General features: G+C 45.6%; 1 protein-coding gene across 2 annotated transcripts in view; it reads right to left on the bottom strand.

Moving 5' to 3' along the window:
• Nucleotides 1-4,621: 4,621 nt before the first annotated feature.
• IQGAP1 (IQ motif containing GTPase activating protein 1) overlaps nucleotides 4,622-27,802 on the bottom strand; it is a 100,580-nt gene continuing 77,399 nt past the window's right edge. For both annotated transcript variants that reach the window (XM_045067235.1, XM_045067237.1), the window contains 14 exons: nucleotides 27,568-27,731; nucleotides 26,639-26,863; nucleotides 23,130-23,270; nucleotides 22,953-23,037; nucleotides 21,709-21,941; nucleotides 20,985-21,117; nucleotides 19,671-19,773; nucleotides 19,020-19,155; nucleotides 18,548-18,635; nucleotides 15,964-16,176; nucleotides 14,654-14,820; nucleotides 12,502-12,624; nucleotides 8,620-8,728; nucleotides 4,622-6,930 (listed from right to left, as the gene is read on the bottom strand). In XM_045067235.1, the coding sequence (XP_044923170.1) occupies nucleotides 6,817-6,930; nucleotides 8,620-8,728; nucleotides 12,502-12,624; nucleotides 14,654-14,820; nucleotides 15,964-16,176; nucleotides 18,548-18,635; nucleotides 19,020-19,155; nucleotides 19,671-19,773; nucleotides 20,985-21,117; nucleotides 21,709-21,941; nucleotides 22,953-23,037; nucleotides 23,130-23,270; nucleotides 26,639-26,863; nucleotides 27,568-27,731 (2,034 nt within the window). In that variant the 3' untranslated portion in view covers nucleotides 4,622-6,816. The remainder of the gene's footprint in view (nucleotides 6,931-8,619; nucleotides 8,729-12,501; nucleotides 12,625-14,653; nucleotides 14,821-15,963; nucleotides 16,177-18,547; nucleotides 18,636-19,019; nucleotides 19,156-19,670; nucleotides 19,774-20,984; nucleotides 21,118-21,708; nucleotides 21,942-22,952; nucleotides 23,038-23,129; nucleotides 23,271-26,638; nucleotides 26,864-27,567; nucleotides 27,732-27,802) is intronic.

Below are 27,802 nucleotides of genomic sequence, written 5' to 3'. Positions count from 1 at the left end.
TAACCCACTGAGCCACCCAGGCGCCCCTCTTTTTTTTTTTTTTTTTAAGAGAGAACTTACAGATGAAGATTTAAAAGACCTGACAACTAGATGTGATATGTGTGCCATGTTTGGCTCCTGATTCAAACATATGAACTGTTTGAGGAATCACAAGACACTGGAGAAATGCAAACACCGGCCGAATATCTGGATTTTTTAAATGAGTGTTTAGGTGTGATCATGGTTTGGAGATATTTTTCTTAAGTGCTTCTATGGAAAGAGGGGGACTTCTCACCCCGGTACTACTGACATTTTGGACTGAATAATTCTTTGTAGAGGAGACTGTCCCGTCCATTGTAAGGTGTTGATCAGGACCCCGGCATGTACCCATTAAATGGGTAGCACGCCAGCAGCACTCCCTTACTTGGGACAACAAAAAGTATCTCCAAATATTGCCAAATGTCTCCTGGGAACACAACTGCTCCCTAATTGGAAACACTATGCTAGAGACACATACTGAAGTATTTATGGGTGAAATGATACTATATCTGGGATTTGTCAAAACAACCTAAGGGGGCTTGGGGTGGCATTCGGGGGGAGAAGTTTGACTACGTGTGCATAACCACTGAGGCCACATGGGAGTTCATTAAACGATTCCTTCTATTTATATGCTAGTTTTCCCTAATAAGAAAGTTTAAAACTTGTAGTGCTGAAACCATATTAAAATATTCCCATTTCCCCCAAGCATCTTTAGCATATTGGGTTAAATAAGTTGTCTCTAAGTCAAAAGGTTATGACTTTAATTCAGATATTTAATAAATCTTAGTGAAGCCCCTTGTCTACTTCCCAAGTCCGGAGAAAGTGGATGATCTCATAACTGAATAATAAATTCAGGTCATTTTTTTTTTTTGGCTTTTAACAAAATTGGAAGACCTAATCGTGTCCTAATTGTGATAAATCATTGAGATTCTTTGGATAAACTAAGGCGTTTCCCAAAATGGATGGCATCATTCTAACACAACACCCTCCACTGCCATATGCTTATTTAGCAGCAAAGGTTCTCAGCGTTTACATTTATAAAAATGAAAAACAGAAGAGCTGGCCATGAGCCCTGTCTCATTCTAACAAGTAGTAACATTTATCCGTAAGTTTCTTAAACCTTCATTTAAAAACTCTTCGTTTATCTCACTAAGAAACGCATTTCAAATACCTTATTTATACAACTGTCCAGACAATACAGGACTTTGATAAAATATTCACTAATGAGAACTATAATGACACAAGTATCTTTCTGGATGTCATTAATAGCCTTATAGTCAAAGGAAATTAAGCAAATATTTATTTCTGTTAGATAATCATGACAGACTAATAAAAAGTAGGATTTAAGCTTTAAATATTACGTTAGGATAAAATTCTCAGGGAAGTGGAATGGAAACATGAGTTTAAAGAGGAAAAAGATATAAGGGTACATTTAAAGTGTACCTTTAGGGACGCCGGGGTGGCTCAGTTGGTTAAGCAGCTGCCTTCGGCTCAGGTCATGATCCCAGCGTTCTGGGATCGAGTCCCACGTCGGGCTCCTTGCTCAGCAGGGAGCCTGCTTCTCTGCCTCTGCCTGCCACTCTATCTGCCTGTGCTTGCTCTCCCCCCCCCCGATAAATAAATAAAATCTTTAAAAAAAATAAATAAAATAAAGTGTACCTTTAAAAATGGATAAGGGACAAAAATAGACATATGGATCAATGGCATAGAATAGAGAACCCAGAAATAAACCCACACTTCTTTGGTCAATTAACCTACAACAAAGGAGAAGAGAATATACAGTGGAGAAAAGAGACTCTTCAGAGAAGAAAACATAGGCAGTCATCTTTGACACTGGCCTTAGCAACACCTTTCTGGATATGTCTTCTTGGGCAAGGAAAACAAAAACTAATCAATAAGACTGTAATCAAAATAAAAGCTTTTGTACAGGGAAGGAAACCATCAAGAAAATGACAAGGCAACCTACTGAATGAAAGAAGATATTTGCAAATGATTTATCTGGTAACAGGTTGATATCCAAAATACATTAAGAACTTACACAACTTGGGGGTGCCTGTCGGTGGGTTAAGCCTATCTTCATCTCAGGTCATGATCCCAGGGTCCTGAGATCAAGCCCGGCTTCTGGCTCTCTGCTCAGCGGGGAGCCTGCTCCCGCTCCCCGCCCCCCGCCTGCCTCTCTGCCTACTTGTGATGTCTATCAAATAAATAAATAAATAAATAAAATCTTTTAAAAAAAAAAAAACCCTGATATTTAAAAAAAAAGAACTTACACGACTCAAAAGCAAACAATATCTGATCAAAAAATGAAGAGAGAGGAGCACCTGGGTGGCTCAGCCAGTTAAGCGTCAGGTCATGATCTCAGAGTTCTGCGATCAAGTCCTGCATCGGGCTCCCTGCTCAGTGGGGAGTCTGCTTCTCCCTCTCCCTCTGTCCCTCTCAAATAAATAAATAAAATCTTAAAAAAAAAAGAAGAGTGGGGGATCTATTTTTCCAAAGAAGACTTATAAATGGCTAAAAGACACTTGAAAAGAAGCTCACCACCACTATTCATCAGGGAAATGCAGATCAAAACGAGATTATCACCTCACATCTGTCAGTACGGCTAGAATCAAAAAGACAAGAAATAACAAGTCTGGGTGAGGATGTGGAGAAAGAGGAGCCCTCGGGCACAGCCTGTGGGAATGTAAATTGGTGCAGCCATTGTGGAAAACGGTATGGAGGTTTCTCAAAAAATTAAAAATAGAACTACCCTATGATCCAGTAATTCCCCTTCTCCGTATTGACCCAAACAAAATAAAAATACTTATTTAAAAAGATATACGACCCTCTTTATAGCAGCTTTATCTACAATAGCCAAAATATGGTAGTGGCCCAAGCGGCCCCTAATGGATGAATGGATAAAGATATGGGCTACAGTATGGGCTATGGTGAGTGCTGTGAAGTGTGTAAACCAGGCGATTCACAGACCTGTACCCCTGGGGTTAATAATACATTATATGTTTATTTAAAAAAAAAAAAAGATATGGGCTACACACACAATGGAATATCACTCAGTCATAAAAAAGAAAGAGATATTGCTACTTGAGATGACATGGATGGCACTACAGGGCATTATGCCGAGAGAAATAAGTCAGAGAAACAAATACCATATGATTTCGCTCATGTGGAATCAAAAAAAAAAAAAAAACCCAAAACAAATGAAGCAAGAAAAAAATCAAATTCTTACTTATAGGGAACAAATGGATGGTTGGGGGTGGGTGGGTGAAATAAAGGGGATTAAGAGGTATAAACTGCCAAGGAGTAAGTCATGGAGAGGGGAAGTACCGCATGCAGACACGCCTGGTTGGCTCTGTCAGAGGAGCGGCAACTCTTGATCTCGAGGTTGTGAGTTCGGCCCCCATGTTAGGTGTAGAGATGTCTAAAAATAAAATCTTCAAAAAACACAAAAAAGGAAAATACCGCATAGGGATTAGTCAGTAGACTGTAACAATGCTTGGTGACAGAGGGGGACCGCATTTACTGTGGTGAGCACTCGGTGTAAAGAAAAATGGACAGCGGGTTCTGCTGCATACCTTCGAAAGTGAGGAATTTTTTTCTTGAAATTCACAGTATGTGGGCACTTGCATGCTTCATAATGAAAAGATTACAAGATTCAGATGTCGGGTTTAAAATCCGTGGAGGGGTCCGGTCGCCCCAATTCCTCATGGGTTTGCACAGGCATCCAGGTGGGAGGGGCACGGCTGCCGGGGGCACTCACTGTCCGCCTGCACCACTGGGGCTTCCTCTCCTTTCCCCTGGTCCTGGTTTCCTTATCGAACAGTTAGGTCCTGAGAAGCACCTTTCTGCCTCCTTTGATTTCTCTGCAGGACAACATGGAGCCCAAGTTGCCTCAGTGACACAGCCGCAGCGAGCAGCTCCCCCACTTCAGGAGAAAAGTGGGGTTCAGGGGGCAAGTGGCTGGGCCCGGGGGGTCCTGTTCCCACCACGGCGCCCACCACGCTTCCACTCACACGGAATGCTGTCTTCTCTTTCCCACTGCTGCTTACTTTAGAAGCATTCTGTTTTCCTTATTTCTTAGTCCCTAATTTTCCAATAGACCCTGGCCACCGTTCATAAACACAACGGGATGCTTGTATACTTACTTGTATTTTGAGTGAGGCTGTGCCCTGGGGCCTTACTTAAAAGGAAGCACGCCCCCTCCCGTTTGCTGTTTACTCTTTCCATATGCAGCTTCCCCAGGTCCCTTCTGGTGACGTCCCCCGAGGGACCTGGGGTGCTGCCGCTCCTAAGAGATCAGATGCTGTGGCGGTTTTAAACTTCCCACTGTCCGCTCACCAGCGGCGGGAGGACATGTGCTCTCCCACCCCGCTTTCTTTCTCTGGGGAGGCTACTTGAAGCAGATGACCCTTAAAAAAGGCTAACCTCCCGGGCTAAACATCGCTTTGCTGTGATTCAGTGAACGGGTAGCCGACTTGGGTTGGCTCCTTCAGGACTGGCAAGGTGGTTGTTTTCTGTTGTGGTTTTCAATCATTAAATCTCGCTTTGGTCGACACTGTTGAACAGGAACTGCTAACAATGAAACTGAGAAAAATAAACACAAACATGAACAAATGACCTTTTATTTCATACAGAGATACAAAGGCAATTGTGTGTAGCGATCTGATGGGCGGTCCGAACAGCTGGAAGTAAATTCACGAGAAATGTCACCATAGCCGATGGAAGAGAAGGTCAGAGGCAGAGGGACGAGACAGAGAAGGCGGCGGCTAATAATTAGGAGGCCGAAGGGCTACGTGGAGTCAACGCCGCAACGTGAGCTCGTCTGGACGCTTCCCGTGCGATCCGAACCGTAATGCTACCCAGCAACCACCAAAATCTTGAAGTGTGTTTTGTGCTACTTTGCATTAGGAGCTGTATCAAGGGAACTACAATCCTCACAAATAATCCAAACACCGTATTTTACTAAAGGAGCTGTAAACTCTGCTCGCGGTCTGCTGCGGAGGCCCGATGGGCATCTGGGATGGGTCTCCTGTTAAAGTGAAAGGGTTGGCGCTTTGGTTGGTCCCAGTTTTTGAGGTGATGCTACTTGTCACAGCATCTGCTTTTGAGCTGAGGAAAATATTCACTGAAAAATGATCTTCAGAAATACAGGAAAAAACCAGGTCAGGCTGATGGCGCGCCACACCTCACCTCTTCCTGGCTGGGGTGCGTCAAGATGCAGGCAACTCACATTTGCATGGCGGTGGCCCAACTGAGCAAACGGTCTCTCAGGAAAGACACATCTCCAATGCTTACATTTGTAATAGGGACACATCACGTAATTTGTTATTAATGAAACAGTTTATTGGTTTCCAATATAATCAATAAATTTTCAAATGTAAGTTTATTTTGTTAAACTTTATGTTTTATGATAAAAGAATACTGAACCAAAACATCAGAGAACACAGAGGCTCAGTAGCATGATTTCTAACATATTTTCCTGGATAAACAGTTGTTTGCTTTTTTTTCCAAGTATATGACTTTTTATGTAATAACAAAAGCTTCTGAAGCTCAAAGTTTAGAACTGAATTGTTTTGGACTAAACCCAGAAAAATGGGAGCTCATAAAATAAAGGCAGGGCAGGCATGGGTAGCAACAGAAGAGAAAAAAGTGGGGAAAAGCGATCTTCATACCAAGTTTATGTCCATTGGCTGGTTTTGTTTGTTTTTGTTCCGGTCTATTTAAGGCAGGATTAAGTCCCTGCAACCCTGCAGATAAATCCTAGTGTTGTAGTTATATAAGAAAGTTCTAAGAGTTCAGATATACAAATAAGCCAATTTTTAAAAACACTTTTCTTACAGTATTCTAAAGGCTTTTAAAGCATTATATAAATCTTCCAAATTTCTATCACCCACATTTCAAGAAGTAAATCTACACTTTAATAAGGCACTCTTAAGATAGAAAATAGTTTTGAAGATAATTCCACTCTACGCTAGGGCTGGCCCGTCCGCGCCTCAGGGACAGGGCTGAGTGGAGCACCTTCTGGAACAGAACCCCCTTCCGCGCACCAGCACAGAAAAAGCAGGCCCGGCGGACCGTTGTGGCCCCCCCGCAGCCGGGTGTGATCAGTGGGGGCTCTCCCACCCCAATCAGAGCTACACCAACAGCACTGCTCACATTTAATGGTGACATTTGAAAGCCGTCTCTTCCCTTTGCTAGAAATGTTCCCTTTGAACCCAGAACAGGGACTTCTGTTAGCTCCTGTGCATAAAGGAAATCAGAATGGACGAGAACCAAGGAGACCCTGGATCCCTTCATCTGACCGACAGGATGGAAACGTACAGGAACTTCACCTTTAAATGACAAGCTAGTGACTAGAGATGACCTGACATTCGAGTTGTGTGCCTTCCAGCGTGTCCTTAGTGCCGAGCGCACCCACTTCCAAATAATAAGAATTCAAGTCCCACCAACCCTGTTGCTAATTCACACAAACACCAAAGCCTACAAGAGGGTCATGCAGCCTCTCAGCCTTGTACCAACCAAGAGGGATTTTAGTGGAGCATCTGCTCCTTCCTAAGTGACGGAAAAAAGGGAAGGAACAAGAGGGTCAGACTAAGCCTGAAATACAATTTCACTATGAAGAAAGGGCAGTAGAAGTCCCATTAGATTGGGAGGGGTTAAGAGGGTGGTGTTGGGAGTGTATCAAGTTGAGGCTCTGTTCAGGGCTGCGTCTTTGCTTCCAATGAGGAAAGAAGGACCCGAGAAAGGGAACTGTGAGGAGCTTCTTTCCTTCATCCTTCTGGGCTGGCAGCAACAGATCAATTACTTCCCGTAGAACTTTTTGTTGAGGAGGAAGATCAGAAGGTTGACATTTACTTTAGCTCTATTAAATAACTTCATGACTGCGACGCCTTCATACTGTAGCTGCAGCAGGTCCTGTTCAAAGAAACATTTGGCCCATCAACCAAGTCTGTGGCACGAGACAAGACACAAGGTAGGGAGGAGGGACCCGGAAGGAACAAGGAAGGACAGACATGAAGTGGGGTGAGAAAGGAGTGCCCCAGGACAGAACCATCCCCGGCACAAGCCCCCTGAGAGCCCGAGGAACAGGGCACACTGCTCAACAGAACGTCCTGGTCCACTGGGAATTAAGACGACACGTGGTTCATATCAAAATACACAAAACAGGGAAAGAAAAAGCAGCATGTTCATTCAACATACAGACTTCCTACTTCAGAAGCAACAATATCATGTCTCCAGTTTGTTTAACTGATGGGTCACCTGCAGAAGGTGAAGGCATTTCAATCTAAGATAAACACACGTGTCACTAAAACCAGGACACGGCCACTCGGGGCGTCATGATGGGGTCCGCTAGAGTCTTACTTCCTATTTCACATGAGAAAGCTTTTATGTTTTGAAGGCATGGGGGGAAAGGACCTGTCTATTAGGTGTCTACTATGTATGAGTTCCACACTGGGTAAGCACATCAGATAGTGTCTAAGTGCTGATAAAAGTCTTAGAGGTGTGATTATCCCAAGTTTAAAGATGAAGCTTAAAGACGAAGCTTAAAGACGGAGTGGATCTGGACCTGAGTAAAGCCCCTGCTTCTCCCACTGCCCTCCACTGTCCGGAGCACCTTTAGGAAGTGAGCGGTCTCACCCATAAACTTCAGAAGAGAGGCAGGCGATGAGAGAGCAAGAATCAGAGTGCTTGAAAGAACCCCCAAGTTCAAGTTCAACCAGTTCAGCTTCTGGAAAAATCCTAGGGGCTCCATGAGAACGAAGGCCCTGGTGGGTCACCTGATCCTCACTCCATATTTAATGCCCCTGTGCACGGATGAGCATGCCACCCGAGGCGGGCTAGTGAGCCCGCACAGCCCTGGGGATCCTGAAGGCCTGACGGGGTCTCCTTTCACAAAAGCACCTGGGCATGTGCACCATGGAGTCATGGAATCACTGAGAAGGCAATGAAGATACACTACAGTCCTTACGGAGCTCACAGTGTGGGGAATGCTGGTCAGAGCGGTAACATGTATAGAGGAGGAAAGGACAAGGACTTGTGGGAAGGGGGAGGTCAGCAGGTGCAGAGAGGGCCCCTGCCCAGGCCAACAGGGTAGAGCAGTGAGAAGGAAACGGGGCTGATGAGGACAGAGCCCAAGAGGCCTCGAGGTACCTGGGGCTTTGCTAAGGTGTAAAACCTAGAGATTCTACAGAATAAAAATTAGCTAATATTATGTTATAAAATGATTCACTGCAGAGTTCTTCCTGAATTTAAAATGGGATTTAGTTTACAAAGATGCAATTTGCACACAGCTTGTCACAAATACACCTTTAAGCCCCTACATCAAATCAAGATGAGAGAAAACATTTCAAGCTACTGAACAACAGGAAGCAGAAGCTTCAGACAAAAGCTTGGAGAAGATATCCCGGCCTGCCAGAGCTCTCCGGGAGTGCAGACCATGGCAGAAGCACAGCAGCCCTTGCTCCTTCCCCGGCTGCATGCAGCCCAGCTCACTGCGGGTGTGGACAGCCATCCCCGACCCAGTTCCTTTTCACCTACTCTCCTGCCCCGCTGAGAACAACCACTTCACATCAGAGCTTTCGGTTCTGCATGGTGCGTACCCACCTGATAATGCAACATAAACGTCTCCATCTGAACGCCCATGAACTTGGCTTTCACTTCAAAGTCTCCAACTTCTTCTGTTGGACTGATTTCAAAGATAACATTCTTAAACCTGTTGAAACATAACATCGTAAGGGTGTGATTTTTACGTTCTCGTACAAAAATATTTTACGAAATGTAGAAAGGAGATTAGCAATCTTCAAGGGGCGCCTGGGTGGCTCAGTTGGTTAAATGTCTGCCTTGGGCTCGGGTCTTGATCTCAGGGTTCTGGGATCGAGCCCCCTGTTGGGCTTCCTGCTCAGCGGGGAGTCTGTTTCTTCCTCTTCTTTTGCCCTTCCCCCCTCTCATGCTTCCTCTAATAAATAAAAATTTTAAAAAAATCTTCAAGAGTGAAAAGGGGTACAAACTAAAGGTCCAAAGTATTTCCACGGGTGAAGCAGGGAGGGGCCGCCACTCTAAGTGCCACACGCTTGAAGACCTTGGGAGAGGACGCAACCTCTGCCTGCAGCCCTCGCGTTCACAGCAAGAGGGACCACTGAGGACGGCCACGAAGGCCTCTGAAGGGATGATGTCACACGAATTCTCTTGGCCTTCCCTGTGGCCACTGCTGAAATCTAATGATAAAAGCATAATCAAGAGGAAAGAAAGGGAGGAAGGGTGCGTGTGTGAATGCACCATGTTTGATGATTGCAAGGGGTGTGTAAGGAAACTAAAAGGAGTAAGAACAAGAAGAGCCATGAGGGGAGCTGCCCTAGATATCACGGCACTGGGTACCCAGTACCACCAAAGATACACTGCTATTTCCTGAAAATATTTAAGGTATCATTCATTCTCAACCTGTTATGAATTGGCTTGGAATTTTTTTTTTTACACGAGTTTGGAGATTTTATAGCAACAGGAGAAGGTGTTGTTCCCCAGATGATCAAATTATATCAGCCCGAATTTCTGGAACTCAACTATGGAGAAAACTTATCTCCCAGAAACAGAGCTGAGAACCACGAATGATGCAAAAGAGGCCAAGGAGAAGCTACGAGAGAGGCCACAAAGTCCCCGCACGGAACATGAGCATCTGATTCAACAAGAGGTCCTCACTGGTCACTCCCTGAAGGTAACTTCCTGTGATAATTTTACTTTAACCAGTTTGCTTTGTTATCTTTTTTTTTTTTTTAGATTTTATTCATTTATTTGTCAGAAAGAGAGAGCACAAGCAGGGGAGCAGCAGGCAGAGGGAGAAGCAAGCTCCCTCTGCTTTAAGTTTTCTTTTCTTTTTTTTTTTTTTAAGATTTTATTTATTTATTTGTCAGAGAGAGTGAGCAAAGGCAGACAGAGAGGCAGGCAGAGGCAGAGGGAGAAGCAGGCTCCCTGCCGAGCAAGGAGCCTGATGTAGGACTCGATCCCAGGACGCTGGGATCACGACCTGAGCCGAAGGCAGCTGCTTAACCAACTGAGCCACCCAGGCGTCCCTCTGCTTTAGGTTTTCTGATCTGAAGTAACATATATTCATTATTGAACTTTGGAAATTGGTAAAGCATGAAGAAAAAGAAAAGGCACCTATAATTTCACAAGCCAAAGACAACCTCTAAAATACTCAGTGTATGTTCTTCTGTGCCTCTGTTCACATAAAGTTTATCTAACCACCCACTTACTTATCTACCCTTTTTTTTTTTTTTTAAGCATAAGTTATAAATATAGTCCTGTAACCCATCTTCCCTCTGGTAACATTATGAGAGTTTTTCACATTCTTTGAAAGCATCCTTTTTAATGGCCACGCAATATTCCAAGTTAGAGTTAAAATTTAACCATTCATCTACTGTTCAACACTTAAGTTGATTTTACTGTTTACATTATTACGCTTATGGTACATGTTTATATGTAAATCTTTGGTTTTTACCTCTGATTGTTTTTTTATGACAGATGCCTCAAAATGGAATTTCTGGTCAGAGTATTAATTTTTTTCATTATAAAAACCACAAGACAGGGGTGCCTGGGTGGCTCAATTGTTGAGCATCTGCCGTTGGCTCTGGTCATGGTCCTGAGGTCCTGGCATTGGGCTCCCTGCTCAGAGGGGAATCTGCTTCTCCCTCTCCCACTCCCCCTGCTTGTGTTCCCTCTCTTGCTGTGTCTCTTTCTGCCAAATAAATAAAATCTTAAAAACAAAAACAAAAAACTACAAGACATAAAATTTACCATCTTAACTATTTTTAAGTGTGTAGTATGTATATATACGTACATATATGCATATATACATATGCATATACATACATACACACATATACACTGGAATATTACGCAGCCATCAAAAAGGAAATCTTGGCATTTACAACGATGTGGATAGAACTAGAGGGTATTAAACCAAGTGAAATAAGTCAACCAGAGAAAGACAATTATCATATGATCTCACTGATAATGAGGAATTTGAGAGGCAGGGTGGGGGGTTGTAGGGAGAAGAGAGGAAAAAATGAAATAAGACAAAACCAAAGAGGAAGACAAACCATAATAGACTATTAATCTCAGGAAACAAACTGAGGGTTGCTGGAGGGGAGTATTCTGAAGGGATGACATCACAGGAATTCTCTTGGCCTTCCCCATGGGCACTGCTGAAATCTAACAATAGATTGGGTGGAATGCGGTGGCTGGGTAAGGGATATTGGGGAGGGTATGTATTGTAATGAGCACTGGGTATTATCTAAGACTGACAAATCACAGCCCTGTACCCCTGAAACAAGTAATACATTATATGTTAACTTAAAAAATAGTAATTAATAATAATACATACATATTTTTCCATGTTTTTGAATTCGGTAGTTAAAGAATAGTATCCCATTTTAAAACTTTGAATTTTTAGAGTCTGGCTGAGTTTGCATGTGTATGTGTGTTTGTGAATCATGGCATACTATCTGTATTTTCTCCGGTCATTTTTCAGTTGGAGACCTTGGTCCTTTAGAGGTTTTTTTTTGTGTTGAGCACTTTATGTATTTTTTGAGTTTGTCTCATATTTATATCCCTTCCCTTCTTTTTGTCATTATTTTCTACTGTTCAAATGTCACCCACTTTTTTTTTTTTGCCTTTCTTCTTTTAAATTTGCTGTTAAAGGCTCTGAAACTAGGTTACAGGGACACCTTACTGGCTCAGTCAGTTAGGCATTTGCCTTTGGCTCAGGTCATGATCTCAGGGTCTTGGGATCGGGCCCCACATTGGGATCCCTGGTTAGCGTGGAGCCTGCTCTCCCTGTCCGTCTTCTTTTGCCCTTCCCCTGCCGCTTATGCTCTCTCTCTGACAAATAAATAAATCAAATAAATAAAAATCTAATAAATAAAATAAGAAAAAAAAGAGAGAAATTAAGTTTCATCTCAAACAAACCTGTTGTTTTACCAGACTCAAAATCAGCAAGCTCAGCTGCCAGAGGTCACAGGGCCAGCTGAGTCGGTATATAACAATGCCTGCTAATGATAGCCAGGACAGGTTCAGGAACCATGTCGACAGCAAGCTGGCACATTCCAGGAAAGAGAAGGAGGGTAATCCCCTGATTCTCAGCCTCAAATGGAATAAAGTAAATTCCTCTTCTTGTTATTCTTATTGATTCTTGGCTTAGACACAGGAGAATAAGAAATGGCATCCTCCTTTAAAGAGGAAAGGTTAAGATGGGGCCCACACAGGCAGGTACGAACACAGCCTGGAGCAAATATTCCACAACAAAGGAGAAGAAATACTTTCCCTTCTATGACAGACAAATTAACTCTGACTATTAGGCCTAGTGCTGTCCTAAACAGATATCTAAGTAGATAGAATATATGAAAATGACCAACCACGTAACAGAAATAAAGGCAGTAAGATAAAGAGGTAATGAAGTAAAATATAAGACAAAGTAAAAAAGTAAATACTCACTGGTTCACTTGTAGGTCCTCAATTTCCAGAAGGACTCCTTTTTCATGTAGTCTCGCTGCCGTGTATTTCAGAGAAATCTTTTTGCTTTTCTTTCCTTTCATTTCCCTAGGCTTCTTGGAGACCCTGTGTGTGTGTGGGGGGGGGGGAATCACACCATTATCACTTTCTTTCTTTTTTCTTTTTTTTAAAGATTTTATTTATTTATTTGACAGAGAGATCACAAGTAGGCAGAGAGGCAGGCAGGGCGGGGGTGGGGAAGCAGGCTCTCCGCTGAGCATAGAGCCCCATGTGGAGCTCGATCCCTGACCCTGGGATCATAACCTGAGCTGAAGGCAGAGGATCAACCCACTGAGCCACCCAGGTGCCCCCATTATCACTTTCTGTATGTAACTGTGTACTACAAGTCTGTCGATAGTTCAAGGATATGAGGTCAGAAAACGAACTTCCCATACAGCAGCCTGAGTAACATACTGATTCTAAAATGGCAAGTTAGTATTAGGATTAACCTGAGCAATCTCTGCAGAGGAAACATCACTAAATAGCGTTTGCCTTTAATTGTACTTGCAAACCCACCATGAATTTAACCTTCTAACACCAACATAAAGGAACTAACTATATTGAACCTCAGGGGAGTCCCTGTAAGCCCCGTGCCCTGGCAGGGCAAAAATAAATATATCTCAGAATAAGTAATGTTTAGAAGACTTTAAACCAGTATAGCAAATACAGAAGAATGGGGACAAGTAAAGAGAAATAGACCTTAGGAGGCTATTGGGATAATCAAGGTAAGAAGTGATTTTTCAAAAATAAACATGGGAAGACTAGAGATCCCTGAGAACTGGGATTTGAGGCTCCACAGAAGGCCTTCAAGAGATGGGGCGGGAATGCTGGTACAGGAGTTAAAGGGAGTAACCACCATAGAAGGCAACTGAAAGATCTATAGGAATTACACCTGTACAAAATCTTTGATCCAGTGATTCCACATCCAGGAATTTATCCTCAAAATATGCCCACATCTGCAAAATAACCTAGGTACAAGAGGTTTTGGTATTTGGTGCAGAATTTTTAAAATTCTAATAACTAGAAACAACACAAGTGTCTACCATTACAGACCTGATTACATCAATTGCTGTGTCTCTGTATGCAATGGGGTACCACAGAGCCACTCTGTCTGCTTAGAATGCCTACAAGCAACGACGACCCTGTGGCAACGAGCACATCTAGTGCATGGATTTTGGTTTCTAAACACCACTCTTCATTAGAAAGCACCAGGAATGCTTAGAGAAATGGCTAATTCCAAGCCTGGGGAGGGGAAAGTACAACTTGAGCCAGAACACCTGTGTCTATATGAAGTCAAGAAGTGCTCAAAGAATGATGGGGAAAGGCCAAAAGGTCACAGGAACCAGCCCCACAAGCTGGGTTGGGTGGGCCCGACTTTCATCCCTGCCTCACCTCGGTCTTCCAGGGAGGGAAAGAGAGAGCCAGAGTGCAGGCAGAAGAGTAACGAAGCCAGAGAAGGGGAGCTCATGTGGTAAAATGCCAAAAATAGGTGAAGGGTACATATTGCTCTCTTCTCTCAACCTTTCTGAAGTTGGAAAATTCTTAAACTTAAAACTGAGAAGTACAAAATAAACTAACCCTAGATAGCAGTGCAAGTAGAACTTGGACCTACCACCCCATCTCTCTGGGTCCTCAGTTTCCCTCCCTATAAGATGGGCATGTTGCTAATCGTCACTGGAGCCAGCTGGGAAAAAGCTGGGGTCTGGGATCCTGGCCCCAGGAGGTATAGAGAGAGGCCAGGGGATCAAAATGTCTATCATATTCCTTAAGTGATTTTGAGGCACAGCCGGGTTTGGGGAGCACTAACTAACCCCCTTCCATGATTCTTTCATTTCTAGGGTCAAGAAGATATTTTAGAACAGGGATGTTTAGAAATAAGCACCCTGAAATACCCCCTCCATTATTTATTCACATCACACAATAACAAATGGAACTAGGTAATCATGCAAACAATCAGAAGCAAAATCAAGAATTAAAGCAAAAATTAACACACATGTTTTAAGTAAGAACTTCCAAGATCACTTCAGTTGCCTCTATTTCTTTTTCCCTTGATGCTGATTCTTTAAAAAAAAAAAGTATATATATATACACTCACTTGCCCTTGCTGGCCAAGTTATCCAAGCAGGTTTTGATATAGCTTTTGTAGTAATCCACCTGCTCTCCATAGAAAGTGGCCTTCGAGTTCAGAGCAGCGTAAGTTTGTTGCAATTTCACCAGCTCCGCCTTCCTTCTCTGTCTGTATCTCCGCTGATTCCGAATGTCCTAAGACACAATTTTCAAAATGAGGAAAATGACGGTAGGTGTCACATGCTTCTCATATCATCCATGGCAGAGCCTAGCAGTGCTCAACTGTTTGCGTGATCACACGCAGCAATTTTTAAAGATTTTATTTATTTATTAGAGAGACAGCAGAGCACATGCACGAACAAGCCATGGGTGGGGGGAGGGGCAGAGGCAGAGGGAGAAGCAGACTCCCTGCTGCTCCATCCCAGGACTGGGTGATCATGAGCTGAGCAGAAGGCAGATGCTTAACCAACTGAGCCACCCAGGTGTCCCAACAACATCAGTTTATGTTCAAAAATTAGCAAAGAAATTCAGATCTCATTAATCTTTATCCCTGTCTATATTTTCCCCGTCTGTATTACAGGCAGGGAAATATGTTACTTTTTTAAGATTTTATTTATTTATTTGACAGAGAGAAATTACAAGTACACTGAGAGGCAGGCAGAGAGAGAGAGAAGGAAGCAGGCTCCCTGCTGAGCAGAGAGACCGATGCGGGACTCGATCCCAGGACCCTGAGATCTTGACCTGAGCCGAAGGCAGTGGCTTAACCCACTGAGCCACCCAGGCGCCCCGGGAAATATGTTATTTTTACAGAGTTCCATGTTCTTATAATTTGCTTGCAAAGCTGGTTTAACCTCTAAATACGGTGTCAGGAGAGGGAAGAAAAGATCATCTTACTGTATCAGTTAGCAAGCTCCCTAGTGTGCATGGTACGGCCTTACTGGGCCAGCAGTGCGCCAGCCCACACTCTGGGCCCACACCAGAGCCCCTTACTTGGGAAGACTGACACAAATCAAGTATTTCATGACCCACTGGATGTGAATTTATGTGTCACAGCAGTCATTAAAAAATCTTCCTTAAGGCCAAAGACAAATCAAGGCATAGGAAGCTCTGATTAGGGTCTCTCCCTAGTGACATAGGCCATGGAGTAAGTCATAAAAGGGCAGGCAAGGTCCTTGTGCTGGAGAAGCTGACAACAAGCCCTCAGAGAAGAGGTCCCTGACCTGACTGTGCACTGAAGGCATGCTGTCCTCCAAACAGCTACAGTCACCTCACAAGCCGCTGAGACAGGTTTGCGCATGGCCAGGCTGCCCCTGCCCATGCCCATGCCGCACGCAGTACCTTGGCAATGTCATTGATCAGCTCCTGGTATCTGTTCTTTGGGTCCACTGTCCCAAGCTCCGTTAGCTTCTTCAAGCCCGACTGGATCTTCTCCTTCTTCTCCTGGAGGGTGAGGTTGCTGTCTTCCTTTACGAATTTGGACTTTTTCATCTTGTCGGGAGTTTTGGCGTCACGAATAGCGCGCCTCTGCATGGCCCTCTGATGTTCTGCTTCCTACAGACACAGAGAAGAGAAAGAAGTTGCTGGCAAGTTCAGCACACTAACCCAAAACTCGAGTCTATAGAGCATATCCACACCCGGATTTATACAGCTCTGACAGTTCATTCTGGAAACAGAAGGAACAAACCTGCCCTCTGACAATGGACAGAGAAACCGCATGGTGCACAGGCGGATCTCCTCTAGAAGAGGTTACATCGCTGAAATCACACGGCCTCATGGGACTTCTGTCCTGGATTCTCTCGTACAGTTAGGAGACTGGGCTCCAGTGCTACAAAATCCCTTGTTTTTTTCCTATCCCATTTTGAGACACGAGAGTCATTTAATTTTCCCAGAAACACAGCTTTGCCCTTGGGTGAATGTTGTAACCACACCAAGGTGATACCAGTACTCAGTTGATGCTTTTTGCCACCTAGACCAGGCCGGGTCACGCGGACGGCCTCCCCCAGCTCTCATGCATGCTGTAAATGCCAGTGTCTAGAGAATGAAAGTCCTTCCTGTGATTCTTCTTTAGGCAGTCAACATCCAACGTTTGCCCATTATGTCTCTGCCCAACATGACCCACACCACTAATCCATTTTTCTGGTGCTTTCTTCCTTCTTCAGCTCCCTGAAATCTGGCTTCTGCATCTCTACTCTCACGCCAAACTACCACCCCTCATTCGTACCCTCTGCACTTTCTCCCTGCCCTAGGCATGGCTTTGGTACCTCCAAGCAACCCATGGCAGTTTCTCTCCCATTGTTCATTCTCAAAACCTCATTCATCAGATCTATGCGGACAGATCTCACATTTCTGCGCCTAAGCCCTGGTACCGCATTCTGAACTGTCTGTACCGGGATGCTCCCATTTGGAATGGCTTGTGACTCCTCCCGAACTGGAGCAACTCCCTCTCCCAGAATGCCCCTTCCTCCTGCTGTCAAGACCACTCCGCAACGCACAAGACGAAGGGCATAAACCTTGGAGTCAGACGGAGTCGAATCCAAGATTGGTTCTGCCTTGACACGCGGACAGCCGTGGGCCAGTTATGTGACCTCTAACGGTCTTAGACTCCGCGGCTGTAACAAGAGGATGAAAAGCCTCACCTCACAGAGGTAGTGGGAGGAGGACGTGAAAGAACACAGGTGAGAGGCCCACACTAACAGCAGGCTCTCATTAAAGACGGGGTCTGCCTTTCCTCCTGTCAAACAAGCTGCAGTGGTTGGTTATGATTCTCTTCTCGTCCCTCCCACACATCTAGTCAGTAATCAATCACAGCAGGTAAGAGCTGAGAGTTCATTAAAAACAGTGGTTTTCAAGGAGTCCTGGGTGCCGCAATAAGGGACACCCACAGGTACCCAGAACCCTGGGGGTGGGGTTGCAAGAGCCCGGAGCAGCTCCTGTTTTTCCTCCTTCATAATCGGGTTTCCCAGTAAACTCTCGTCTAACAAAAAGGATATTTGTGCTCAACATTTCAAACAAATGACCTATTCTTCACATTCTACAAATGCAAAAGAGGGATCTTAGACAGGAAGTGCCTCATCCACCACTTCCCACCGCCAAGCTGCCCCCAACTAGTGGGGCCAGACTTGATCCCACAGCTCAACTGCTTGACCACCATTTGCTGTGAGAGTAGTAAATGGTCCCAGGGTTACAGAAGTCCTTTACTCTGCATCTGTCCAGTGCTAAGCAGAGGTTCTACTTAATTTGTTCTCCGGTCTTACTCCTCCCTGCTCACCCTCACCCACATCTCCATTCTAGAAATGTCAGACCAACTATATGTCAGGCCCTTCCCTCCCTCATGCCTCTGCGTGGACTCTCCTACCCAAGACGCCTCTCGTCTACACGCACACCCAGTCCCATCCACGCCTCCTGAGTGTGGCTCAAGTCCATGTCTTCTGACGCTTTGCTCCTCCCTGGCCTCTTTCCTGAGCTTTGGCTATTTTTAAAGCCAACATCAAAGTCAATTTTTAATGGTTTTCTAAGTATTTCAGATCCGTATGCCATATTTCTCCAACTAGATCATGAGTTCAGTGAGTTCAGGAGCCACATTCTGAAATTTTCTTCTATCTACCAAGGCACTTAACAAAATTCTAATGATATTGGACAGATTATTAGACAAACTTGGCAATTCCGCCTCAGTTAATTAAATTAACACATACACAGATTGCATGAGCCTTATGCCCTGAGAGCAGCGGCCTCTCGACGTGGGAGCCAACAACTTTCTCAGCGGGCTCCAACCACCACCTTGCCCCGGTCATCTGACAGCTGATGGACGGGACCACTGTTCTGGGCCGCCCTCAGGGAAGCATCTCCTGGGATTCGGGCCCCACCCCCTCGCCCATGGCCCGCACCAATCACGGGAGCTCCTGTGCCCTTTGTTAAGTTTTACCTGTTCACTGGTGGCTGGGGTTTCCAGGATTTCCGTCAAGGTCTCGCCTGGCTGGAACCGGATGACGTCCACAATTAAACGTTTCGTGCTAAAAGGAGATGGGGGGAGACCGTCACCGTCACCAGGTCTCCCACCTTCCCTTGAACGGAGCTGAGCAGCAGCATACACACGCCGCTTCACACAGGTCCCGCAGGGCAGCTGCTAGCACAAGGCACTCGAGGCCCCAGGCTGACAGCACGGTACCAGGCTGAGGATTTCTCAGGTGTGAGTTTCACCTCAGCCTCTTATTAGCAACTGAGGCAGGTAAGCCCTGCGCCGAGTATAATAGATAAGGGCAGCCGGAATCATGACAGGCTTAAAAGGTCGTGGTGATGGTTTCAGGGATGAACAAATGGACATGTCCGCCAAGGCCAAGGCATCACTGTGCTGTGTCTGCCTCCTTCTTCCCACTCCCAACACTCCCAGCACTCACTTCAGCAGGATGGTCCGAGCGTCCATTTCCGCATTCTCGTCGCCAGGCACGTCAAACTTGTTGGTCAGCGTGAGGGACACCTCTGTCTTAGCCAGCGCCTCCTTATTGGGGTCATTTAAATTGCCAGCGCTCTCTCCTGCAGTTTGGGGAGAGGAGAGAGGATCAGCATAACAAAGAGAGGAGACCCTGGAGGACAGATGTGAATGCTTGCCTAAGGAGATAGGAATGCCAGCCTAAGGTGCCTAAGAAGATACGTGAATAAGCCAGCAGCTCTGCTGTGGCAAGGACACCTTCTTGTTGAGAAATAAAGAAACTAAAGGCCAAATGACAAAAGCAAAGGATCCATAATAACAATTTCATAAATGCTAACAAGCCATTTCAGTCATTGTAATATGACAAATCTCTAAGATATCCTGTTCATTTCCTTTATAGGACTTCTAATTTACTTATAGGATTATGTGTATAATATCCATGTGTAAAAGTCCCCCTTCCACTGGACCTCAGCTTCTCAGAGACGGGGGTGGGACACATCTGTTGTCTTCCCTCAGGCACACTCAGAGCTGGAGGGACAGAGAGGCGGAGAAGGTGGCAGTCGAGCCTCCCTCCAGCACCTTCCCTGTCACCTTCTGGGTGGTTAAGCCAGAACTTTACCTATCAGGGACTCGATGGTGGGCACCTCGCCCAGGTCGTCCAGCAGCTCATGGATGGGATCGTTGTGTTCTGGAGCAATGGCGTCCTGATGATCCAACAGGAGCTGCATGGAACACCCAGAAGTCAAGTCCATGTGCGACACAGCCCATTGGCCCTCAGCCCCACCAATTAGGCCTGACAGCACAGAAGGGTCTGATAACCAAGCTCCTGCATTCAAAGAACTGACGGGCCAATCCCCAACAAATCAAGCCAAGTCAACCGTATAACACATGAAGCATCACGCTGGCCTCTGCTGGATGACTTAGGGGATAACGCAGGGAGAAGAAATACCAGTACAGTCTCTACCTCGTGGATAGGAGGGATTTAAGCAGACCCTACATGGGGGAGAATGACAAACCCCACAGACTTCAAAATCCAAAGTTATAATGTACCCTACAACAAATTCAAAAAATTCACATGCACACTCGTACTTAATGTGTGCTACTTACGGCATCTCTTAGGTCAGAGAGAAGTACACTGGACCTATGACCCCAGTGTCTTGGGGACACTGAAGCAGAGCCTTTAAGATACTATTGTCCTAAGGGATACCCTCAGAGAGTATAGTACCTGAAATTTCCTTTACCTTTTTTTTTTTTTTTTAAGATTTAATTTATTTATTTATCAGAGAGAGAGAGAGAGAGAGAGTGCATGAGCACACAAGCAGGGAGAGCAGCAGAGGGAGAGGGAGAAGCAGGCTCCCTGCTGAGCAAGGAGCCCAGTGTGGGACTCGATCCTAGGACCCTGAGTTCATGACCTGAGCTGAAGGCAGACACTTAACTGATTGAGCCACCCAAGCTTTACTTTTTATGTATTTCCTCATTTCCTGTTCTGTTTCTCCAAATGAGAAAAGAATGAATTACAAAAATATTGGGGGGAAAAAGAGCACCCAAGGGAAACCACTCTAAGAGCCACAGAGGAAAAAGTGGGTATTTTAGATGTTGAAAAATCAACACCGAGGGCCATGACAAATAGATCAGCGCTCACAATGGTGACTCTGGAGCCCACCCGTGGCGACTCTGTTTCAGTGGGCCTGTCGTGGGGTCCAGGAACTTCATTTGTGACCATCAGCCCAGGTGACTCCAATGCAGAGGGCCTTGGATCACTTTGAGACACTGAGCAATCTTGTTAATACGCAAAGGGAAACAAGGCAGATGTGATGTCAGCAAGACCAAAGGAAGGGGAGGTATCCGGCTTTCCAGAGATGGTAAGCAGCACCCAGGGAAGGCAATCAAGGACAGAACAAGGAAGTTAAGTAATTAAAGAAAAAATACTTACAGTGTGGGTGTTGATGATTTCACCAATAGAAATGTAGATCACTGGTTTGGTGAGGGTCACTAAATCAGAATATTCATCCACATTAAATTTATCCTGAAGCTCTGGGACATCACAAGCAGTTTGGAAAAACCGTCTGAAAATAAACACGAGAGCCAGATCCCCAGGTGACACGTGTGCAGAGCCAGCGATTAGACATCCCACAAACCTCCGGAGTGAGGCGTTCAAAGAGAAGACCGTCAGTCCAAAAATTCCAGAGAAGCTGCACATGTTCGCTGCTCTTCCTGGCCTCCGGGTGGCGGTTCTAATAACTTCTCCCTCCACCCAGTTTTAATTCCACCCACAGGAACTGCTCACCCGTAATTTAAGACCATTTGCAAACACTGGAGTCATTAGGCAAACCAACTTTATCTTTAAGACAATGTCCTGAACTCACAACTGGATGTTTAATTTGCAAATGCTGAAAGCACTCTCCAGTTCTTCTCTGATTACAAATTAACACCTGCCCAATGTGGGTTCACTGCTTTTATGCTAAGTGTGGGCTACTCTGTTGGAATATATTTTAACAGCTCAAAAGCCTCTTCTTCACATCCAGAAGCTATGAGCACATCAAACATATATCCAGCAGCATAGCAGGGTCCAGGGAAAGCCAAGTGTGGTATCTATTTTTGTCCCGACACTCAGAGATAGAAACACGCCCACAAGTACCTTGTTCCTTGCCCCCTACCTGAATTTCTGGTAGGACTGGGAGAGATACTCGTTAATGATGCCCAGGTGCGCATTATCTCCCAGAAACATCTTATTGGAAGCTGCATGCTGGAGCATCTTGGCAATGGAGCCAAGATTTCGGCGTTGGTCTGTGGTGAGCTGGCCTCCAGCTGACAGGTCAATGATATCAAAGGCATCGGGAGCAACAATGGCTGGATTCATGTATCGATAGTAAAGCAAGTTACCAATAATCTGCAAACAGACGGAAAAGAGAGATGGGTGTTAAAAACCACTCTACCGAGCAAGCCACAAAAGACTTTGCTAGCAAAGAAAACCAGAAAATGCAGTCCTGTGGGGAAAAGTAAATACCATGCACACGCCCACACATGCATACATGCACACACTTCCTCTCAGGGTCTGAAATTAGCACGACCAAACATCCCACAGTTGGATACAGAGAAAAAGAGAACAAGAACAGAACTGAATATCACTACAAGGAAAGAGCAGCTTTAGGAGGTAACAATGACAGACTTAAAGTCTGTCACTGAGTGTTTTAGGGCATCCTCTGTTCACATTATCACAGCAGCAAATCGGGCTGCCGTAGCTTGCATGACCTCATTAGCATAGTGTCATCTGTTCAACCCCCACCATCCTCATGCTGCAGACTTCAACGGTGGACAAGTTCATGCCTCTGAAATTAAAGTCACTCGACACACATCTCCACAGAAGAATTCAAGGATAGTCATAGCATTTCCCTAGGAGTTTCATTAAAAAAAAAAAAAAAATTAATTCACCTGAATAGAAAGTCTAGAATTGAGGCCTCATTGTAGGAAAGCACAGAACTAGGAGAGAGAAGAAAAAAGCGTTCAGATTAAGGGGAGGGAAAAAAAAAAAGGGAAGGAGCATAGCCGAGTAAGAAAGACAGTTATCAGCAACAGCCTTAGCAGAAACGGCACTTGATACCATTCACCCGACCACCAGCAGAGGGAGAAATTCTTCAGCAAAAAGATAGGACCCAAGAAATTTCTCTTCAGACAGGAAAATCTTCCTCCTCTACTTGTTGGACATCTGTGTGCCAAACAGTAAAGGAGCTACACAGGGACTAAGAGAGGTATCATTTATGATTTACGATCACTTTCAAGAGCTCACAACCAAAGGGGAGCTATTGTCGGAATCTACGCTTCCACACTAGCTGAAGGTCTCAGTCGGGCCTCTCCTCAACAGTCTGCCGGAGGACAAGGACGGGCCAGTGTCCGGTCTTACCTTCAGCAGCTCATCCTCACCGGCGTCAGGGAACTTCTCATGCAACGAGTCCTTCAGCACTTTGGCGATGAAGCGCATCCCATAGCTGTGGGACAGACAAAACTCCATGAGAGTAGCCGGGGGGCAGAAGGGCACTCACACTGGGCTCTATCCGGGCTCCCGGCTCATGGCACTCACGGGATTTTGTCCACAGAGCTGATGATGGCCGAGAGGAACTTGTCTGTCACGGCCCGCATGTTCCTGATGGAGTTGTCTAGCCGTGTCTTGACCTCTTCATGAGCCAGAGCCTGCTCAGGGGTCACATCATAGGGCAGTTTGCTGGGAAAGCAAAAATCACCCCCAACTGGGTTAGGTAACAACCAGGAAGAGCCCGAGGCAGGACTGTGTCTTTCAGAAACAGAAAGACCCAGAGAGATCAGCTAAGGTGCTGATGCTCAGACAGCCGGTCAACGGTGGGGCTGGAATTTGAGCTAGGGCTTTTCAGGTGTGCACCGGGTGCCTAGAACTATGTGCCAGGCACTGTGACAGGCCCTTGGGATAAAAGCTATCATAAGACACGACAGCTTCCTGAGTCTCTCACAGTCTGGTCGGAGACACGCTGATACTGGTAAACATACTACGCCGTACAATAAGCCAACCGGTGCCACAGGGTAGGGGGCTGCCACTCAGAAGGGAGGAACGGAAGAGACACCTGAACTCGGGGAAACGGAGAAACACTGTCCTCCAGGAAGGAAGCTCAAATGCAGAGCAATGGAAGAGGAGAAATGAAGTGGTCAAGTAAAGAGGGGCTGGGCTGTGGAGGGCCTGGTAGGTAACACTGAGAGGTCTGGACTTCCCTGGATGCCAGGGAGAGCCACCAGAGGACAGGAGACCTGAGCCTGAGGAAGATTTCTGTGGCTCCCCATGAAGAATGCATTAAAGACGGACAGTCCCTGATGAGAAAGATGGGTTAGTGCCACAGCCTGATTAAGAAATAATGAGGGCATGAGCATGGTTGCAGCAGTGGGGACCAAGGGGACAGATCTAAGATGCTACGGGGACACAATCAGTGGGATGTGGTGACTCTCTGGGTATTGGTGAGGGAAGTGACAGTTACATACAGAAACTGAAGCCTGAGGAGCTGATAAGATCCCTCAGAGAGAGTCTAAAGAAACTGGCAAGAAAATATAGTAGACATGCTAGGCTTAACTGGGAAGGATAGGAGGGGCTAAAAGACAAGAACGAAATGCTGGGATCAAGGTTCTGGTACTGCCAACGAGGTCAAAAAGGAGTAATGATTATCCTGGATTATCTGGGTGGCTAAAATCCAATCGTAAGTGTCCTAACGAGACAAAGGCAGGGGGGGATTTGACAGACAGGGAGGAGAGGGTGATGTGACTACAGTGATCCAGCCACGAATCAAGGATGCCAACAGCCCCCAGGTAAACTGGAGGCAAGGAATGGATTTCCCACTAGAGCCTCCAGGGGAGCCTGGCCCTGCCGACACCTTGCTTTTGGTCCATTGATACTGATTTCGGATTTCTGGTCTCCACAACTAAGAGAATAAATTTGTTAGTGTAAACGACCAAGTTTGTAGCAATTTGTCACAGGAGCAGAAGCAAACAGATACAAGCAGATAGGGATACAATGGCATTTGTCATGTTATGTCTGAATTACAACTAAGCAGACTACCATCACCAGACTTCAGCGAAAATCAATAAAAGCATTCTGTTTGAAACTGGCTATGTGGGATTTGTAAGAGTAGCATATGTTTTGTTATTTGTAAGTTATGTGTTCTGTACATTTTATATCAACAAAATGTTTAACTTTATGTGTAACTGACATTTGGTAAAAAACAGTAATGAGCAAAGGGAATGAAAGTGCTCAGCACAATGAGTGAAGTCAGAGAACAGAACGTTACATTTCTCAGATTTTAGAGGCAAACATTCCCAAGAGGGGACCAGGTCCCAGTCCCTGTGTCTAGTGTCTGAAGCTCAGGGATCCGCGACACGGATCAGGCAGGATCAGCTCCCACTGCACTGTTACACCTCCCAGTTATCACTGGCAAAAAATGTATTGAAATCAATTTCCATTTTATGAAAAATATAACAAAGTAAGACACCAGTTTGTGACAGGCACTCACAGGGGTGGGGTGGGGGAAACAACTCTGGCATGCCTACCAGAACTTTGATCTGAAACGGCCTGACTCATGGACCATGAGAAAGGGTAACTCTGCACCCTTGAGCCAGTGTCCTGTCGGGCAGGGACACCCTGGGTTGCAGGCAAAACTTCTCAGTCTGGCACGGCATTTGTCAACCACAGTCCCAGATCTGAGCCTCAGGTTTCAGGGCAAAACACAAATGCACTTTCCACCACACCCAGCAATGACCCGCCTCCTGGTGACAGACACAGGTTACTGAGAACAGATCAGGTTCTCAGTGATCCAGAGGGGATAAGGCCTTTCTCAGAGTCAGCAGAGTGTCAGTCCTCAATCCAGAGTGTGCCTTCCCCTTTGCCTGGGGGCCAGGCACCTGGACAGCATGACACTGGGCAGCAGAGCTCAGAGCGGGAGCTTGTGCCAGTCCACGACTCCATCTGGGACGGGAAGGAGCCCAAGCCAGGATGGAGTCAGCGCCCTGCTTCCTTCCCTGAGAAATCGTGGTTATGAGAAACACCAGCTGAACTCCACGTGTGCTGAGGTGCCCAGGATTTTCAGCTACTGGCCCACAGAGGACGCTCTAAGTAGTGACAATACGAAGAGCCAACCCTGCTCAGCTCCAGGGAACTTGACACACAACCTTGATCTCGACCTGCTCCACGACTGCCAGGAAAAACCAAAAGCACCTGAACCAAGCTGCTCAGCCTCTCTGCTCCCACTCAAGCTGGAGAAAACCAGACACATGCTGGCTCTAGGAACTGTAATTTCCCAGCATCGCACACTCTACTGACACACCTTTCTCTAGATGTGTTCATGCTGGTGGTTAAACGGCTGCCCTGGCCCAGAAATCCTGAGTTATGTTAGTCCATCCTGCCCCTAGGGTTCCAGGGCCGCCCCACACCATCTCCTCCCCTTTAACAAAACACGCTGATTTCACGCACCTAAGTCTTCCCGTCCAACTGCATCTCCAAAGATGCCAGTGTCCTTCAGGTCCGGGACCCCCAAGCACGTTCTACCTCAGAGCGCTCAGACATGAAGCGCCTACACCTCGCTCTCAGCAAGACCGGCCCCATCTTATTAACCTTCAGGCCACAGTTATGTGAAATTCCACCTTCTCAGAGACGCCTTCCCTAACCACTAGACCTAAGTTACTTCCGTCCTGTACTCCCCATTATAGTTCCCGAGGCAAGACTTCATAAAACTCTCAATCCGTCATTTCATGTTCAGGTGCCTGTCTCTCCCATGCAAGAAACCATGAACAGAGGGCAGAGAGCTTGTCTGTTCCATTTGTACTGTACGTATGCCCTACACAGAGCCTGGCACGCGGCAAGCACTCAATAAATATTTGTGGATAATAAATAAATTGTGCACTCAATAAATATTTGTGGATAATAAATAAATTGTGCAGGGATAAATCACCAGGTCAACAATGTAAAGAGGAGGCTTCTAAGGAAAAACTATCTGAACAAGTATTACTTTATAAATCAAAGGTTAAATGCTTAAAAAAGAAAATAACAAAAATACCAAAAAGGTGTTGCAGTTGCCTTACCTTGCCTCTCCCGTCTGAGACTCCATCTGATTAACCCAAGACTTGTATATATCCACAGGGTCAGTTTTGATGTTGAGAGACTTGTCATCCATAATCTCCTTCACGACGGGGGCCAGGATTTGTCTCAGGGCATTCTGGCCCCGGGCGCCTCGGTTAAAACTCACAACCATCTTAATGACTGTAGGATTTCCTGTCACGATCTCTTGAATCTGATCTACTTTTGACCTACAAAACATCAGACACAAATTCAAATTAAACTAATCATGGAGTCTGTCAACGTACAGACAGAACATTTACTCAAAGAAGGCCCCATCCCCTGGAAAGAGAAACCACTGGAAGGAAGGAGGTATGTGCTCTTTGTCTAGAAACACTGCCTGACACTGACCTGAACCCAGGACTCTCCTGCTGTTTGCAAACTCAATCACGGGAACATGAATAGGACCTTTACTAAGATAAAAATGTGGCATCTTCGGGTGCTTGGGTGGCTCAGTGGGTTAAAGCCTCTGCCTTCGGCTCAGGTCATGATCCCAGGGTCCTGGGATTGGGCCCCGTATTGGGCTCTCTGCTCAGCGGAGCCTGCTTCTCCCTCTCTCTCTGCCTACTTGTAATCTCTCTCTGTGTCAAATAAATAAATAAAAATTAAAAAAAATTTTAAAATGTGGCATTTTCATGTTCGGATCTGCTTTTTAAAAAAATCGTTATCTTAATATAGAATCTTCCTAAAATCACTTCAGTGAATCTCTTACTCTACCACTTCCTTGAAGCAGCAACACTTTGTACTTGTGATTTAAAAACTGGAAGCTTCTCTCGAGTCAGTGTTTCACCTAGATCATAGTGTTAACTGAGATCAAGCAGAGGACGGGCAGGCCTGAATCTCAAACTGTGAGTGAGTGTGACGGGGTCCCGGCCCGGCAGCCATCTGCTCGTACTTGATCTCCTCCTGGAGCGCCGTCTTGAAGAGCCGTAGGAGCAGGTACTCCTCTCGCTGGTTGGACGCGTAGTTGTACAGGGTGAAGATTACAGAGTCCATGAATTTGGTGGATTTGTTCTGGGGCATCTGAAAAATCAGCTTTGCCAAATAGGTTGGGTTCGTCTGAAATAAAACCAAGGGATACATAATTTTTAGGTAATATAAGGGCTGGCACGGATATTCACACTCTGTTG

The sequence above is a fragment of the Mustela putorius genome, unplaced genomic scaffold, assembly GCF_011764305.1.
Source record: "Mustela putorius furo isolate JIRA1106 unplaced genomic scaffold, ASM1176430v1.1 tig00003875_pilon_pilon_pilon, whole genome shotgun sequence".
NCBI classification, from domain to species: Eukaryota; Metazoa; Chordata; class Mammalia; order Carnivora; family Mustelidae; genus Mustela; species Mustela putorius.
The sequence above is the reverse complement of the archived record's forward strand: the minus strand, read 5'-3'. Positions and strand labels throughout refer to the sequence as shown.